Raw genomic sequence first — 19611 nt, 5'->3', positions numbered from 1 at the left:
TTTTTTTTATTTTTCACCAAATCCCACTTTCTTGACTTTTAACCACCTAATGTTGCGTGATTTGTTTTACATTTGCTATTGGAATTGTTACCAAGTTTCTCTGAATGTGATATAAATTAACTGCTTCGGACGCATGCTTCTTGGCATTCAATAATGAAGTAACCTTTCTCGGGGATGTTTTATAAAAGTCCAAAATAGCCCCAGTGCAATTTCGCAATGGTCTATTTATTGCTAAGGTGATGGTGCACTTGCTATCTGATGTTGTTGGTGACATATCTGTAATCCATCACATGAATTCTCCATGACGGCTAGTAAAACATTAAGCGAGGGTCCCAGAGCTTTCATTTGAACTTCGCCTTTATGTTCATTTAATAGTTTCATGCCTTGTCTTTGTGACTACGTATAACGTATTAGCTATTTTTTTAAATCGAATTCTTAGTCAACTACAAATTTACTTTGCCTCCTAACAATACACCAACCTTTTTTAAGCATGTTGGTGCTTATGCTGGACAATAAAGAATTTTATCTAGTTGATATTGCTTTCTAACGGCTGCTATAAATTTTGTTATCTTAGAGGGACCTTTAAGTCAGTTGTGGTTTCCCTGAATGCATCTTTTAGAAAGACTGTTATTCTTTGGGCTGTTATTTATTGGTTTTATACCTATTCCTGCGAGCCATGTAAGTCACACATAATACTTCATCGATTAACAGATTAAAGACACGCTTTACACGCTTTTACACATCCCGCACACGCCTTTACACATCCCCACACGCTTTTACACATCCCAACACGCTTTTACACATCCCGCACACGCCTTTACACATCCCCAACACGCCTTTACACATCCCCAACACGCCCTTGCACATCCCCCACGCCTTTAAGCATCCCCAACTTTTTGCGACAAAAAATGACGACCAAAGACCTCTCTTCTGTTTTGGTTAGGCCCTTGGTTATGTTGCTTAGCACACTTTATGGATATCTTTTGTGATTCCCAGGTCTGGCACTAATCATATGACGACTGGTCTGATTCGTGGGTGCATATAAGATAATTCCAGAGGTGTTCAATTTTTTGTTTTTAATAGAGCCAACGAATATTTATACTTCGTCTTGATAAAGGTAATGTACAAACAAATAATAAATAACATATTCTAAACTGTTTGATAACTATACTAGCGATGAATTTGGTTTTCATGTTGTTTTTTTCCTTCGTTACAACCGTTTTGTCAGGAGCATCTTTTAACATATGGCGGGTTTTTTCTTTCTTAAAGAGAAAACGTCTTGTCGCTATTCATTCTTTGACTCTGTTAAGAGTTCGTAATGATTTTAATGGGATTATCTAGAAACTAAAATAATAAATAAATTCCGAACTCGAATGATCTAAACCTCTACAATTTTCTAATTGGTTGTCTCTGTTTTTAACTGACCCATGAAAAAAAGGCCATGCATATATCGCTTGGATTTCTAGCCAGCGATATTTTCATTATCATTTTTATCCGCTCTCATGGAAATATACATACAAACAATGAAGAACTCTTTACCTTGACCTTAAGCACTGGACCGGACGACAGTAGATTACCGGACATTGTCCGGTAATGTAATCACAAACAATGAGTAACTCTTTATTTTGGTCTTTTGCATAATTGTCTCGCACTGAGCCAATTACCGGACAATGTCCGTTTACTCCCTAAGTCACAGTAGAAGATGCAAACAAAACTTTGCAAATTGTTATTGGACAATTGGCTTAACTGTTATTTTTACAGTATTTTACCCTTGTATGTTAAATACCCCGAGCCTATCAACTTTCCAAACCGGTTTTATAAACAATTTTTGACCAGTTTACAAATATAGCGTATTTACAGAAAAATATCCTTCCGTGCTTCTATGTTTGGCCAAGTGGATACTACTTCGTTTGTGCCATCCATACGGCAGAAGTTTAGGGATATTTTTCTGGAATAACGCATTGTACAATTCGCTTCGCTATATTACAGATAAATCAATTGAATTGGTTTATGATATTTATAGCCATCTATGAGTATTTTACTTAAATCCAGGGCTTGCCGCCGCTGCAGGGGGTCAGAATCGAGTCCATAGCCCTCTGGTTGAAACACCTAAAACAACGATAAGAAAATACTTTAGAATCGCGAAAGTTGAACCATGTGGGCGATGCAATGCAAGGTATTCCATCGGCAAAAATTGCGATTGTGGGCATAATACTTTAAACCTCGATTTTTCTTTTCCTGAGCGCTGGCAAGCTATAAAGGTAGGCATAACAAATTGACATGATAGATAAAAGTAATAGGATAAACTTTGATGCGTTTCCAGAAAAAAGAAAAGCTTAAAATAGCCGGAACTTAAGTAATCGTTAACGTTTTAGCCTCAATAGGTTTTCTTTTCCGCTAGTTAAAAAGTTCTTATTTGCATTGTTGTTTATCTTGCTATAAAACTCAAGCCTCTGGTATTGTGAGTCAATATGACAAATGCCAGTAAACAAGGCCATGCACTCTAATATCGACAGAGTAGATGTATGATTTATGAAACAATACTGGAAATACACTGTATGATGTATGAAACAATACTGGAAACATACTGTATAATGTATGAAAAAATACTGGAAATACACTGTAAAATGTATGAAACAATACTGGAAATCCACCTCTAGCACGGACATGCTTGCCATCCCCGCCCCCTACCCCCACCCTACTTTCCTACATAATTTATCTCGTAAATGTCTTCGTGCTGGAAGTATTCTTTATCCTATGAAAGTTATGCTATGGGATAAACCGCCGTATAAAGAGTCCCACCCACTCTTGACGCTTCCCATTCTCCCTTCTCGGTTTGTTTGAGTGCCTTTCTACACCCTCGTTCCCCTGCTTAATGCCTGTCCCATCCCTCCCCTAGGTTTGCCTCTATCTGCTGTACACGAGCGTGGCCTGGTGCTCGAGTGCTTTTCTGCGCAAGCTCGCGATGCTTGTCCCCCGCCATTGCTCACCGCCGTTGATGTTGCACTGGATGTCCTGGAGCGTGGGCGACGAGGATATGGTCATTTCTCTCGACACGTACGGCTGTTGGTAGTTCTGCTGCGATTGCTGACTGCTCTGCTGCTGGATAGCCATTGAAAGGTGAGAGCGCTGAAGGGGGGACTGGAGTGGGTAGGATTGCTGTAAAACCTCGTGCGCCTGCGTGAACGGGTGATGTGGGGGCGACAGGGGCAGTGATGGAGAGGGGCCTGGAGCCATTGTCGGCATGGTGGCCGTGACCGTAGGTGGCCAGCGGTGATCGTTGTGGAATGTGCAGAGAGTGTCACCAATCGGGCCGGCGTTGTAACCCTGTGCCATGTGGGATGGCAGAATGGGTGCGGGCGGACGCAAAATGGACGCGGTCTTCTTACGCTTCTTCCACTTGGCGCGGCGGTTCTGGAACCAAACCTGAGGACAGAACAATGGTATTAGCCCAAACCTGGTCACAGAACAATGTAATTAGCCTCAATTTAAAGTAGATCGCGTAGTTTTTTAACATTATGAGCAAATCATAAGAAAATATCCCCATTTATGCGGGGCGTAGTAGCAAGGGGAGGGGCCTAGGGGGCCGCCTCCCCCCCCCTCCCCCACCCTCTTCTAACAGCCAAAAATACAGTAAATGTAAAAGACATTATCTAAAATATAGGAGAAGATGCCTTGAGAGGGCCTTTTGGGACCCCTCCTGTTTAAAATCCTGGCTACGCCTCTGCTATCGAACCGTTCCTATTTTTTCTTACACTAGAGCCTTGCTATTTTGATTTCTACTTTAATCCCGCCTTGAGTGTCTTTATTCATTGGATACGGCCAGTTTGATATCCAAAGGCTTTGGGATACACGGCAGTAACTAGATGACATTCGTGCTGTCCAAGTCGTTAAGAGATGGAATAGTCATTTTGCCCCCATATGTATTGGGAAAGAGGCCACACTCATTTATAAAAGGCTTCCTTATAAATTGGTTTGTTATTCATATAACACTCATTTAACAAAACAAAATATTTTTTCTCAAGTTTGTTCATTTCTTTGAGTGTGTCTTTTCATATCACTTTACCCAAATTTAATTTCTAAAATAGATATTGTTAATCACAATTAATTCCACTTAACTTCTTTTTAACAGAAATTAAGGCGAAATAAGACGATATTTGAATCAATTAAATTAGTATCAATTGTTTTGTTTCAATGAGAAGCACTTTGGGCTGTACTCGTGTCTGTTAAACACCGTCAAAACTTTGACTCGTTCAAATGCTTTTCAGGAAGGGGGATATATGATGACAGAATAAACAAAGAGCTGACCGAACGAGGGGAAGTTTGTCGTGTATACTTATTAATTGTTCATCTGAGAGCCTGCTTGAATGACCATCAATGCAAATAAGTCGGCCAAATTGGCGTCCAATTAACTACTTGAAGTGTCGCTCGCTTCCTTGGAGTACCATCGGCAAGCCTTTTGATGCGTTATTTGTTTTTTTTTTCTTAGCTAAGGATTAAGAAGGAACCCTAACCTCGTAGAAAATTTGGTTTGATAGTTTGGTTTTATCGCTTGTACCTTTTTTTTTTTAAATCCTACATTTTATTCGTTGTGATAATGCTAACCAGAGATAAGTGATAAAGCTTGCATTATCCTATTTATCACTTCAAGGTTTACGCTTTCCAGGCGTATTATGCACAAATGGATTGGCTTATTTTTTTTCCTACTTCGATAGAATTCATTAATGTTTTTTTAGCACATGATAACATTTAAAAACTGATGTTCTCAGGAAGGAGAACAATTGAATTATTGAAAGAGCTTTTCGTTATCAATTCCTTTGTTAATCTGATAATATGTTGTGATAACTGCATAATCTCTCCACTACTTTGAAAAAAAAAACTGCCAAATCCTATGACAGTATTACGTTCTAAAAGCCTTTCTACTCAGAGCCGAAAGTATGCCAGCATCATACTAAGCTCCAACAGCGCCACACACAACTCCTTGAAAGAACGCAATCTCATTCAGTGTATACATACAAAAAGGCACATCGCTTATACAAAGCAAGCCTAGTTCGGTCCGTGAGAGAAATATTGAATATCACAGAATTAAATAAGCCTTATAATAAGCCGCTTCAAATGCAAATATTTTCTTTGTTTTTTTAGTAGCTGTGTTATTTATTTTAACTTTTTCATTAAGAATTTCAATTGAGATACTTGGAGTGTAGAATAGAGTGTATCCGAGAAAAATATATATGACTAATATGCGACACGGATAGCAACCGTAGTTGTGAACTGCGAAATAAATTCGAGTTTGAATTTACGATTGCAAGGAAATAACAACACTTTGTTCCGTGATAATGTTTTCTTTGCAAAGGAAGCAACATAGGGGCAAAGGATAGCTTTGAAGCTGATCAAATACAAGGCTAAAGATTTTTAATTAACCTCTCTGACAAACGTGTCGGAAAGATTGTATATAGCGTCGTGTACGAAAGTCTTAGAGATCTTGGAATTGACGCTGGCTATGTGAGCCTGCTCCGATGTTAGTCGCACAATACGGTAATGATACCGCTAATAGGGGTAAAATATCTAAGGATGGGTTGCTAATTTTATCGGTACTTGAAAGTGCCTAGCCGATGCTCTTTCCCGTAAATTGGATCACGAAATATCGGTTTCACTCATAACTCTTGAAATGTAATTAAAATTGCAAATGCTTGTAGACTTGGCAAGAAAACACAATACACTATCCAACTGAGGCAATAAGAACAGGGCAGGCACTTTAGATAGCTAATTTCCGATTTCGAAAGTGTTTTCTCGCGTTTTTCATCAAATCCAGGCGCTACGTAATATCTCATCTCCTCCAGGCATTCTTCTTTTTGTTGCTCTTCCAAACATGAGCTGTTTGGATGCCCTTGAGCTCAAATGAGCTTTAAATGACCACATGAGGACAATTAGTTCGAGGGGGCCGGAAGAATTACCTCCTTTCATCTTTTTTTCGACTTCAACCCTGCTTGGGAACGGTGAAACAAATGGCTATCGTCAACAAACTCCTTACCCCACACCTCTTATCCTGCTGTTTGTGTCAGCTTTAGCTTAAAGAGAAAAAACCACCCTAAAGCATTCAGCGTTTTAAATGCTGTTTTTATTTTATTATGTCTTGTCCAACTCGAATTTAATGGTCTGTTTTCTGACATTCAGGAACCCTCCTGTGTTTTATCTTAACTCTTACTAACAAGGCATTTCAACTGGCTAGGTTTTTATATTTGATTTAAAGGGAAATTTTATTAGAATTCGTGCCTGAGCGAAATCTCTGTTTTCAGCCCTATCGTCGGCTAAGAGCAAAAGCGACTCTTGCTGCGTTCCATAAATTGTTTTTTTGAAAATATGTGATTGCAGTTCCGATATTAATTGTTTGCATCCTGATATATCTTTAGTGTCTTTAATGGGAATAATCATAGTTTTATTGTCGTCAACAATTATTACCCTCGTTTGAACTTGTAAAAGTCCCTTGATTTGTATTTTTTTTGCCTGATTTTGTACATATTTGATCCGTTTGTCCTATCTTCACACAAGCACTAACTTGGTAGATGTGATGTATCATAAAGAGTAATATTACTACTACAGGATATCGAAGTTTGTCTTGAGGCTCCATAAGGAATGACTGACTTTGATTCTACATTTTTCTCAAATAGTATCCATACTTTTTACTATGCCATTTGATAACACACATCTGGCAGTTTTAAGTGCTTGATGTGATTGCCTAACACTCATACCTAAAATAGTTACAAAAGTTGTTTGTTCAACTTTGTTAATACGTAGAAAGCCTTCAACGCCATGCTCAACCCATACAATCTGTTACTTTTACAGCCGTGGGACAATAACAATAATAACTATCACCTGTAGTAGTTAAGGTACCGCTTTTACCATCGATTTTCAATGTATGGAAACCACTGGACCTTAATCGAACCCGGAAACTCAATTTTACGCTCAGTAAAAGAAGGAAATGAAGTCAATTTCCTTGTTCTGTCGCGCTGTGAAGATGGGGTTTAACACGGGTTGCAGGATCTCGGCGGGACGCAATTTGAAACTGGTACCCGCCTTTTGATACTACCTTACCTTACCGACCCTTTTCAAATTCGGGGAACGACAAGCGTGGAATTCAATAGCCCCCCAGATGGCTTGTGACCCAAGGCTATAAGGCTATGATTTTTTTCACTCAGAAACTTTGGATACATATCTGAGTCTGGTCTCCTCCCACATATTGACCTTGAACAATGAGAAATTACATCCCTCCCGTCGTGAAACTGTTCGATTGAAATTCTTCAGATTGTCCTTCCGAATATTCTGTACAAATCCCTAGTAACTTTTCTAATTCAATCAAAGTTGTTGATTAGAAACCAGATGCTCCTGCTTTGTGGGTAGCAGGGACACGCGACATGCCCTTCAACGTGGACCCACACTGACAACAATATTTTGTATGTTTATCCTGAATTTCCCTCTCTTTGTGTATATGTAGGTTACGTTTTTGATCACTGGCATTCGTAGGACGTAGAATAGTAGTTGTTCAAATAATAATGTATACAAAACCTATAATAACAAATCAGCGCTATTCAATAAAAGCACGTTTCTACAACATTATTGTCTAGACCCATATTTACTTGATTCGCTTCTATGATTTTGTTTTAACTAATTATAATTTTGTAAAATAGCTATTTCAAGTAGATGCTTGGAGCCAAACCTATCTGCTCAAAGTAGTTTACTGTTTTTTATTATTTTCTTTTGTGAGAAAATGTAAAAAGGGAAAACAAATCATAAGATGTCCCTGTTGACGCGGCTTTGCATGTCCTTGGTGTAATAAAAATCTAGAAATAACGCTTTTTTCGATAACTACCCATCACCAATCTTTTTATCTACAGATATCGATTTGATATTTATTCTACATTGTACTGTGATTGCACACTTATCTTCACTAAGCCAAACATAGAATTTCATTTTTCCTTGTTGAGTCATCAAATTGTTTAGCATGAGATTACGTAGGGGAGTGATGCGAGCTATGAAAAATCTGTTCTCAGTAATTCGCCACCAAAGTCATAACAATATTGACGATTTAATAACTTTCTCAAGTAGCCACACTAAAGACTTGCCTAATGAGGGACCATAGAGCAACAGTGAGTACTAGTAATCAGTCTGTTTGTACTTGGGCTACTAATGCACAAAACTTCTCAACCGGAATTTGCCATGACCCGAGGCAACCGACCGCGCGCTTCTAAATGGAGCGAAGTCTTTCTAAAGAAAAACACTGGCATGTGATACGCCCGCGAGATTACCCCTGACTTGAGATTTGCTTCTAAGCTTGTCGGTATCGTTTGAAAAATCGATGAAAACCGTTGAAAATTGTCTGTTCGCACCGCCTTTCGACATGACGTTTGAAACACGTCTCGAGCGCATCGACTTGTCAAATACAAATTAAAAACCGATACCTTCTTATTTCCTTTAAGTTTAAAATCTAATTTAAGGGCATGGCAAAATAGCTGCTGTGTGCATTGATTGTTGTGTCGTAAATGTTGTCATCCACGAGAATATCCTGAGGGTTTTTTTTCAGCCCTCGCGCATTAGGCTTTGAATGGATCGAATAATACCAACGCGCTTGTCAACAGTACACAAATCGTCATTTTTCGCGCGCTTTTTCCCATGAACACTTTTCTCTGTTTGAGGATCAGATTAAAAGTACAAAGTTACTAAAGAGAAGGAAAATACATTTTGATCGTTAAGTATTTAAATGTTTTTAAGTCCGTGATCCGATTCAACCGACAAGAGAGATTAAAATAGCACTTATAGCAAAAAGTCTTCAATATGAAAAATACCTATCTTAGCTCCGTCTTTCGGCTAAGTACAATGTCCATATGGGAAGTAACAACACGACAACTTTCGACTACTCCCACTGCCCTCTTTGTCTTGTTGCTGACTTCTCGCCCCTCTAAAGACCCAAATAACTTTTAGAAGGCTCAGAAGGTTCTCTTTGTCCTGGCTAATCACACCGACTTGCTTAAACAATACAAGTATCGTAAAGCCTATCGCCCGGCCGATTCGTTCAAATTATCTTAATTGCCTTTAAAGAATCGAACTCTTTAAAACTATACCTGTAATCAATTTAAGGGGTTGTACGGTAACGTTGAAGAGACTTTGAGCTAGAGATGTTAGGTTTGCCTCAGTAACTGGAAAACAGAGAAGGGTTTATGGGAAATGGAGTATTCTCTGCTATTTAAGTCATTCTTCTTGTGTAAATAGGCGGGCTGTCGGGCCCTTTAGTACGCTAGTCGGTTTCTTAGTAAATCCGCAAACTCGCTGCTACCGATCTTATGAGAGGGACCTAGCGCCAAATGAAATTGTAATTACACAAAGGCCTTAGGAGTTCTGCTGGCATACTTTAATTACGTGAAAAACATCGGTACGTCCTTTGTTTAGGTCTCTCTCCGGCCTTCAGTGATATCAGTCATTCTAGTGGCATGTTTTGATTTACTGCGACTCAGGCTACTTTGCAAGAACCTTTTGTATTGCATATTAAATAAATACTGAAACTCACGTTTCAACTTTGTTCCTTGTAATTTTTCTTTTAATTTACTAGGGAAAATAATTGCAGTGTTTTTCATGTCCAAATACTTAAGGTTTTTGTGTACGAATAGTGCGATTTTTAACAGGACCACTGTAAATATTATTCCAATAACAATTTAAGAGGTAATTTGGTCACTGATCCTAGAATACACCTGGGTATTTTACCCCTTTCTATCGCTCACTCGAGAATAGTACAAGACCGAGAAAATTGTATGAGTGAGAATGAGAACTTTCAACTGTTTTGAGTCAATATTGCATGTTGAGTCATTCATCGTCAAGCAGTCCCCCTCGGCATGGCAGGTGACTCAGGAAAAGGCTTCATCCCTTCTATGGCTTCGTATCTCTCCCAAGATAATACGGCTAGTCTAGTGCCTTAATGGCTCGTAAAATCATCGTCCAGTTTGGCCATCAATTAATTAGCTGCATACGGCAAGTAGATGGGTCTCGAAGCCTGCTATGCAGTTATCGGAAGCACAAGTAAACAACTTTCTGTACACAATCACATCGTACTGTTTCATGTATAATAGCTATGTTGAAGCCAGGAGATTATTAGAGGTGATTTGAGGGCTAGAAATATAACTTGTACTGATGCTTGCGTAGTTTATCTTCAGTGTAACGCTCGCTCTTTGATTGATAAACCTAATTAGAATTTTCGTTTTCGGCTTATTTCTTTCAATACGTTTTTAATAAGCTCGTATTGTGTACATACAAAAAAAAACCGCAAGGCCGATGTTCGTGACAATTCAGGTCCTTAGAGAATACTCCGGTAACTTTAAGAACCATAAATACGACAACTTGTTGGGCCCCATTGAGAGAGAAAAAAGCGTCATTTATAACTGATTGAGCAGCACGCGCGAAGAGCGAACCGTCTCCGTGAGGGCTGCCGGCACGCTCGCCTCCAAAACAAAGCGCAAATTAAAGCCACAAAGATGGCTCTTGTCGGCTACAACTGATAGAATAAAGTGTTGACCATCCCAGTGCGTGAAACTCGTGCGTACATTCTGTGTTTAGCATCCCTTAAGAGTGTTGACGCTTTCTCGAAATCTGTACAACTTTCTCGTATATGGTGTGAAAGCGATTAAAGACTTTAGTATACAAATACATCATTACTACCGGAAAGAGTTGATGGCAGCCGTAGCGATTTTATCATTTCTCCCGCATCAGATACTGAACTTTAACATTAGCTAGCCATTCGAAAGAGTTACAAAGCTGACAGGTGATGAACGGGATAAAGTTAAAAAGCAGAAATTTTCCCTGCGCCGCGACTCATCTCACACAATAAACTGGACCGTTACTTCAATTTCATTATGCTAAACGGATAGCCATCAATGTGATTTTTCCCCATTTAGTAGATCGGGTTGCCGAATAGTCTCATACCTGCACTCTGGACTCCGTGAGTCCTATTCGCGCTGCCAGCTCTTCTCGCATGAACACATCCGGATAGTGAGTCCTGGCGAAACATCGCTCGAGCTCGTTCAATTGAGCGGGAGTGAATCGCGTTCGGTGGCGCTTCTGTTTGGCTGCCTGGCTGTCCGTGGACTTTCTGTCGTCGTCCTGATCGTCCAGGTTTTTCTTTAAGTCACCCGGAGAAGACTTGCCGTCAATGCTAACTGCTTTTGAATTATCTGTATAAGGAAGAGAAGTGATTTCAATTAGAGCCAGTTTCAGTGTAAATCATTAGAGCGTTTATTTTTATAAGTCCTGGTTAATGGTTGATAAGTTAAAACTGGCAAAGATTTGATACCCTAGCAACTTCAATTACTCTACCAGAATCGTGTTCATTGATTTCCCCATTATGATTAAGTATTCCCACGATGGAGTGTTCTAAGCTTGGCACCAGCTCAAGCAAGGAACTTGTCGAATTTTCTTCATGAGAATCAATACTGCTCCCTCTCGGTCCGTGTGTGTCGCCCGAGAGCTCCATAATAACCTTCTGATCGTTGCACTATTTCGGTGTTCTTTGTAGAACTGCTTATTGCCCCGGAATTAATATCCACGGGCGGCTCGACCAATCAGCGCGCACGGTGGTGCTATTTTCTAATAAAATTATGTCAGGTGTCAATGCCGGATCAAAAAGCATGTAAGCAAATCACTCTATATTAATATTTAATTACTCTAATTGAAGATGAGAGGCTTGCCAATCGTGTGGCCGTAATGCTCGTGTTTGCTAGCAGGGAAGGGAGAGTGCGTCTCCCGAGTGGCGGACTTCTCTTGGCGCCAACAGCACACTCGACAGCCTCACCTGTGAGCGCTGTTGTTCTAACTGCAATTTTTGTTAATTGATAAGCGTTTGTTTGGGATAAAGTATTTTGGCTTTCAAATAATTGCTCAAATAGGCCATGATTACAAGTACCCTAGTCTTCATTAGTTAGATTAATAAAATATTTATGGTCAAATTAAATCGATAGTGCGAACTGACATTTATGCGCAACGCAAGCCGGACCGAGTGTCTCTTGCGATGTCGACAGCACGGCGAGTTTTTTTTTTTTTAGTCTCGTCCTCATTTGAAAGGCAGCTTGCGATAAAGCAGGATGGTGACCTAACCCTGTGATTTTAACCGACCATAATAACGCTTGGGATGTTCGCCTCCCACCCACCGCAAAATATCTCAACGGATTTCATTCGTTCGGGAGTTTATAATTGCGGCCTTCAGTTTCGGAGCGTTTTAATAACCTGGTTTGTAGAAAGTCGTGACAGTGTTGCCTTGAGTGTGTGCCCTTGAGTGAAATGCACTTAATTACATGTACTCTACCCCACCTATCGACAATGAGAAAAACTAACATTTCCCTACGGTTTACAACAATTACCGTCCTCTAAGCCGACTGTCAACGCCGTATTTCCCATTCGGCTTACGCAAAGACGCGGGTATTTATCGGCTCAAACCTGTGATCCTTATTCATAATGACATGATCTTTTATGGTGGCAGCGGGGCAGATAGAGACCCGTATCGGGAGTGCGCGGCACTGGGGGTTAGATCGGTAGTATTTTCTAAATCATAACAATCGTGTGTTGTACGTGATCGTCCTCTCCCCTTAGCCAGGGCCCGGGACAATACCCCCACAATAAGTTTAATGAGGCCTGAAAGAGTTAAGAAGATACCAATGACTAGAGCACACTAAGGGAAATAAGAGGAAATCTCTGAGTAAACTAATACTACCAATGATTTGTTGACGCCCTGACACTGGAAGAAAAAGATGGGAAAGAAAGAATTGCCGACTAGCACCTGACGATGGCAAGCGCTAATGAACAACCCTAAATTGTACTATTAAACCCTAGTACTTGCCAGTTCTCCTGATTATTTGGGTAAACCTTTCTAAGAAAAGAGCTGTCCAGCCCTCTATCAACCATTCCGAGAAAAATAACTTTTGATCCGTCCACTAATTTTTTTACCTTTTCTATTCAACTTTACAACAGGGATATTATTGTTTTTCTTTGTCTAGAAATAAGGATTCTTGTTGCTAATTCTCTAAATGAAGCTTTTTGAAATTAATTTATCATCAGGTTCTATGAGATTGTAAGTGATTTCGATCACATTATATCGATAATGTGCTGTAGAAAATAGAATAGTTATGCGTGAATACTTCAACTCTGAGGTTTTTCTCTCACTAAAAAAACACGCTTGTGCTCTTGAAAACAGAGTTGAAAAATACTCTCGACAAACCGCATCACTTCTAATTGGCGCCTCAAAGAACCCACTAGGCACCGACAAAACTTCTGTGGGTTTTTCGTCTCTGAAATATTAAAATCTTCTTTCTTTGGCTCTATGAGTAAGCACGCCTATAAAGACGCAAGTATCAAGCTCTTCATAGAAGGTTCTTTAATTAAACTGCGCCTAATTACAATCCTCTTGGCGGCTTCTTACATACCGAAGGAGGTACCAGGCAGCTTCAGCAAGCGTTGACTCGAGAATTCTGCTAATTACGGTCTTTTGGCTCTAAAATACTTACCACATCAATTATTGACTATTGCTAAATTTATAAGTGATTATTATCTAGTTTTACAATGACGATAACTCCTGCAGTGTGCAGTGACCAAATTAATGAAACTGATCATAGACTCCAAGTGCATATCGTGCTGTTTCTAAAGAGAGAACTAAAAAACTTGACCTTGTAATTAAATGATAAATATAACATTTTGTAAAACGCTGACGAAAAGGTACCCAGAGCAATTTCAATATGATTTGGTTGATGATAGCGATCGTTTTGGAGTTTAATGAGATGAGGGCTATTTGCCGAAAGACAGATTGCTAAAACTGAGTTTCTTCTTTTTTCTTCTTCTCAGCAACAAAACCTGCGAATCATTTCCGCTTTATTAGACACTCGATAAATCATTCTCGCTTGTCGACAAACAACCTCGAGTACCTTTTGTGTATTTAGGAGTATAAAACAACAATGTAATTGTGAAATGAGCTGATTTATGTCGCTATGCAGACAAATGCTTTACTCGAGGAATAAACTTAGGCTGCTCCACCAATAGCACGGCAGCATGTCTTAAAACGTGCGCGCTTTTGTGCCATAGTTCTGCGTTCTTCATAGAAGCTCCGGGATTATCTTTTCTATATAATTAAGTGCCGAGAAGAAAGAGGAGGGTTCTAAATGAAGAGCTCGAGACCGATCCCCGCCTCTAGCTCTTGAAGACGCGCGTGTCACGGGCGAGACAATTACTAGCTTCCGAACAAATTAAGCTCGAAATTTCCCCAAAAAAACTTGACTCACAGTTGGCGGCGCTTTCTGCCCTCATGTTGTTGTTATTAAATTTTGGAATTTCGTTAAAAACAAAACGGCTATTTTCAAATCAAATAACCCGAGAATAGGAGTATAAACTAATTACTCACTCACTTATTAACTGCTCTGCTTACATATTTGTCTCGTGCATTTCTTCCCCCCGTGTGTTCCACTTCCTCTTTTCCAATGTTGTTGTATTTTGTTCGTCACTGTTTATTTGGAATGCTTTAAACTCCTTTGCTTTATGTTCTATACTACTCAAGTGCTCTATAGTGCGTAAAATACCACACTTCACAGCCATTAAAACCTTCTTTCTAGTGTTATGTTTAAACAATAAGTGTATACACAGAACAAAATGCACACAAATTGCCTTGAAAATATTTCCTTATTCGTCTAGTTTTTTATATAAAAAGTGATACTTTAACTCCCGATCTATGCAATTTTTCAGCGAACAATTAGCCAAATCCACTTTTCTGAAACATATTCAAGATCTAATTATTGTATCGGCTGATAACATTTTTTAGTGTTTCATTCAATGGAAAGGAGCTCTGTTATACCAAAATCACTCCTTGACAGAGCCATCTTAATGTGAATTTAAGTGACTTTAATTTTGAAAAGAAAAAATTGTCGAAATACATCATTGATCTGAGGTCCTACGGACTGAATTTCAGCGCAAAATATGGAGCGCTATGAAGTAGAACTGTAGATTGGGGTTAGAAAGCTGTCTTACCATAACTACAAATAGATGTACTGAAGAGATCTGGGAGAGGATCAGATACTCAATTTATTTTCCCTAATACAAGCCTAAATTACTGAGGGAGAATTCCTAACAAGAGGTAAAATACACATCGTAAAATAGTGATTTACAAGTGCTGCAATGATATCTATTAGGCCAATAGACCTCCAAATCAACTCTATATTAACCAGCCTCAAATGTATACTAACATTTATACTAACTGAGTCCAATTCGTGGTTAATCATAAGGAATATGTCGCGTTACTACAATTTCCCACTGGACTCCTTAACAAAATTACCGAGAGTTGATAAAAAGCTGCTGATATTTTAGACGTCACTCTGTGTGGTGCGATGAGCGGTGAAAGGTTTGGCAGGAGATGGAAAGGGGGTTTCGTGCTCGATGGAATTCGAGCAAATCGGGGTGTTCAGAGATGTTTTAAATCCTTGTTATCACAAGAGGCGCTCGCGCCCAAGATCCTGGACTAACATGGTTACACAGAAAGGTTTTATCTGATGGGCTTAGCACCTGTACTTTAACGTTCGTCGAGAAAGAAAACGGGAAAATTTCAAAATGCGGATGATATTTCGCATTGTTGGTAAGAAAAAAAACTTCAACAAAGTAATAATTTAGAGTGCTTTCTTTTCTTTCATTCATCAATTACTTCCATTGTATATGAGACAAAACTTTTTTTTGGATTTCTCTAGTCGCGTGTCAGTCATGCTGTAAGGTGAGGAAAACCATGGCTAAATAGCTATTCTTGTAATTTGATGCGGCACAAATCAAAGGTAGCCTTTAAAATGTTGCAATTCTCAAGATTTCCACTTTGATTTTAAATTGACTTTTTAAAAGGGCACTATCTGGCGTTTTGTTCTTTGTAAAATGTTGAATAAACCCTTTCAAACTGAAATATGTGATTTATCTACCGACTTTCTAACTTTTATTTACCGACTTTCAGACTTTCAAAACTTGATCTCATCCAAGTAGCCTTGGCGCTCATTGCAAGGAGCCCACGAAAAGTTCTGTCCTTTGGGATAATGAATGAAGGAAGATTTTGTCAGCGAAAGAAAGGGGTAATGTGCGGACCGTGATAATAATCTCGCTGGGCGCAGGTGTCCGAAAGAAATAGACTTGTTCATAATGCATTCTAACCAACCATTCTCAACCTAAAAACCCAACGGGCACCTAATGATGATGCTTAAAACCTCTACTTAAGGGAACCTTTACTTTAAAGTACCATAAGCGCTAACCCAGGGACACCGGAGAATTTGGTTATTTTTGTTTGTTGAGTTTTTTAAAATTCGATCTTTCCCGGAAAACTTGGACAACGTGAAATAACGTGAGTCACTGAGCGCAAGGAGTGACCGCAGTTGGATTAAAGCTTTTTCTAAATCATAATGCTGTGCCCTCCTTGTGATTTATTTGTCTCTCTGTGTCGTTTTGATTCCCTCATTTTATTTCTTTTGTGCCCTCGAAGAAAAGCATTTTGACTTCGAGTCGACTCCTTGGGTGGAACACCATTCTTAGTTCTATTAAAACCTCATTTTCAGCTTCAACACACTGGAGTACCATTGTGTCTTCGTGCAGAAAGCAATGTAAATAGCGCCCTTATCACCTGCTAGCGGTCTAAATGTATTTTTCTTTAATTTTCGAATTTCTTTAGACATGAGCTCGTTAAGATTCGGGCAGGTGCTATGAACGTGAGACCTGTAATCACAACTAGGTTATACTCAAACCTAATAAACTGTTTGTAGTTCTTCTGTTTGAACAAGAAAATGAAGTGAAGTGAAGAGCTAAGATTGGAATTCCCGGTCGATCTATTAACAGCTAAACCCTAGATTGCCTGAGTTTAATGAAAGGAAGGAGAAAGAAATTAGACTTGATCGAGATTAAATAAACCCGAACCCCCTCATCTTTTATACTCTATTCCAACATTTATGGTTTATCACTTTTTGAGAAATGAGTTTTCGTTATTTCTTTTCATTTCATTTTATCATTTTTTTTGGGGGGGAAATCTCTTTTTAAAAAGGCTCAATGAGAAGGTTTATAAAAAAAACATTTTTTTTTCAGATTGAAAAACGGCAGAAAGCAAATATTGGGGAATTCTTTTTAGAGTACGGTTTTGTTTCTAGGTTTGAGATCTTTTTTGTATTTTTTATCTCTTTCTTATTCATGCTTATTTATACCCATACTTACAGTATTTCTCCATTCTTGGTTGTCCCTCACTGACCGAACGAGTAGTGAACCTTGCTCTGTGATCTCCACACCAGGAGTAGATAACCAGTAATTGGTAGCAATTTCTATTGACTGTTGTTTTTTGTCTCTGCCTTAGCTATCCGCGCAGTAGTAGAATGCCATCACAGAACATTTGGAATTCAATGAAGGGAGGTAATTAGTGGAACTCAACAAAAACATCGCAATTTACATTACTCAACGAGAAAGATATTCTAAGATAAAATGATTTGGAAAAATCTACGAATTGTAAAAACCTTATAGATCGGTGGTAAACATAGTTTGGAACAAGACTATGAATTAGGAACAATTAGAACATTTAGGAGTTTTAATCTAGCATTTCGCCCACAAATAAGGTGTTGTCATAAATATGTTCGGGACTAATTTGATGAAAATAATACGTTCTGCTCACACCGGGTCTCTGGTATGATATATCAGAAGCACTTTACAACTGTTACTCTGAAATTTTCTCAAGTGTTTTAGTTTAGATTATTGTACCGGCTTTTTGTAAATGTGTAATTGACTATTTTTTAAATAAAATGTTTATTTACTTAAGGCATTTTTCTTTAAAAACAGTGTAATAATACGCAATTTTTTTTTCTCGCATGAATTTTTTATGTTTTTCCTTGTTGTTTCCGTTTAAATTTTATTTTCTTACATTATATATGATATTAGAGTTATTCTTTTGACGATCGGCTATTTTTTGGTCACAGAGCGTTAAATAGAGCGTGCAAGATTAATTTTTTGACTTTTTCCCTGTTATTACATCTGTGAAATACGTTTTCCTTTCTTAAGACGAGAATTGTGTTAGCGTTGGGGCATTTTAGGAATATATTAGCCTTGTGGTTTAGGCATCTGTCTAACATTGACCAATTTCTCTGGTCAAATGTTACTCAAAATTTGAATGCTCTTCAAATACGGTAAGTTCCACTTTTTAAAGCTGGTGCATTAGGTCTAGCTTTAGTGGGGTTAAGTGACTCTTTGTGGATTCCTCTAAAGAACAATCTCGACATCAATAAAGTGAGCTCTCTTAATGCGAGCCACAGGAATGTAGAAATGACTTTTAGATTCCCTTCGCGGTTTTTGAAATTCCTGTAGTTATCTTGAATAAGATAGGCAACTGACCGACAATAACTACCAGATATCTCGTGCATTGTTCTCCGTTGGTTGTCTGTTCGAACGCGCGGTGCTATTTGTGTCGAAGTGTTTAAAATATATCTAGTCAATTTATTTCCAATTTTTTTAACTTTCTCGTATCAGCGCTTAAATCTAAAATGTAATATTAAAAAAAATGTTTAACTCATTTTCATTCAAATACCTAAAATATAGTTTGTGTGCTGTAAACTGTCCTGGGTGGACGGATAGTAAGGGAATATTCGGTTTTAGGTTTTATTTTATCTAAAAGACATTTGGTCTTATTACTGATTGGCTCTTTATTTGAAATAGATCATGTACCTTGTACCTGTGACTTAAAAACCTCTTAAATATTCCAGGCGTTTTATACCCAGCGAATCTCTTCTATCCATTGGCTTGTATACTTACTTATGAGTAAAACGCTTCTCAAATGAGTTGTTTTATACCCAGTGAATTCGTACTATACATCCTCTTGTGAAGAAGACGAGACCCTCCAGTGCTATAATATTCTATATAGAAAGTCAAACGGATGGACTCATTACATATACCCATATAAGAGACTTTGTATACTTGTGGTTCATTCGAGAGGCCAAATTGTGATGAATGGAATTAAAGTTCTTATTAGCCGATTTTTTTTTCATGCTCGGGTTTCATTAACTTCGATTCTCTTTGCTGGTTTTCATGTAACATATTAACTTATTTGGTTTAATGTAATAGATTCAGCGGGAGTATGGTATTATATTCGCATGCAATGAAACCGTTACAGCCTCATATTTCTCGCAACATTTATCAACACCTTACATTTATCCAGGAGGACGATGATATACGTCCTGTTCAGAAGCTATTCAGCTAAAAAGTGTCTACGTTTTTTTTTCTTTCTAAAACTTGATAAAATTGATTAATTTAATATTGGAAAATGGGGTTAAGGCCAGGGGGTTTTTTCACTTGTAGTTCGATTCGCGCTTCTTTCGTATCAATTCTCTCATCGATGGTTAATTTCAGTGTACGTTTATATCCCTTGCTAGCCTTATAACCCTTGCTAACCGGCTCAAAGATAGGTGCTTCTCTACGAAAAAAGGATAAGGTTTCCAGAAAGTTTCCAGATCGCACAAACCTTACCTTTTTGATGGATGTTGCAAGTAATTAGATGAAAATAAAAAGAGAAGGGTTGTATTTGTTTTTATCAACATTTTAATAGTT

General features: G+C 38.5%; 1 protein-coding gene and 1 long non-coding RNA gene across 4 annotated transcripts; one reads left to right on the top strand and one right to left on the bottom strand.

Annotated features, from left to right (window-relative positions):
* Nucleotides 1-1059: 1059 nt before the first annotated feature.
* On the bottom strand, nucleotides 1060-17767 carry LOC5513992 (homeobox protein orthopedia). 3 transcript variants are annotated; one of them, XM_032383561.2, is made up of 4 exons: nucleotides 11356-11558; nucleotides 10966-11213; nucleotides 2991-3426; nucleotides 1060-2109 (listed from the first exon to the last, which is right to left on the bottom strand). In XM_032383561.2, exons 1-4 carry the CDS (start codon nucleotides 11510-11512, stop codon nucleotides 2075-2077), a joined length of 876 nt encoding a protein of 291 aa, XP_032239452.1. In that variant the 5' UTR covers nucleotides 11513-11558; the 3' UTR covers nucleotides 1060-2074. The 3 variants fall into 3 exon arrangements, with proteins under 3 accessions (XP_032239452.1, XP_032239453.1, XP_032239451.1); XM_032383562.2 differs by lacking the exon at nucleotides 11356-11558 and adding an exon at nucleotides 17242-17767 and having other exon boundaries at nucleotides 1060-3426; XM_032383560.2 differs by having other exon boundaries at nucleotides 1060-3426; nucleotides 11356-11559.
* On the top strand, nucleotides 15198-16443 carry LOC116619141. The gene is made up of 3 exons (XR_004296537.2): nucleotides 15198-15643; nucleotides 15753-15775; nucleotides 16004-16443. It is a non-coding gene; the product is annotated as an uncharacterized LOC116619141 (long non-coding RNA).
* Nucleotides 17768-19611: the final 1844 nt, after the last annotated feature.

This window comes from Nematostella vectensis, chromosome 5, assembly GCF_932526225.1.
Source record: "Nematostella vectensis chromosome 5, jaNemVect1.1, whole genome shotgun sequence".
In the NCBI taxonomy this organism is placed as follows: Eukaryota; Metazoa; Cnidaria; class Anthozoa; order Actiniaria; family Edwardsiidae; genus Nematostella; species Nematostella vectensis.
Note: the sequence above shows the minus strand (reverse complement) of the source record. Positions and strands in the feature narration are given on the sequence as shown.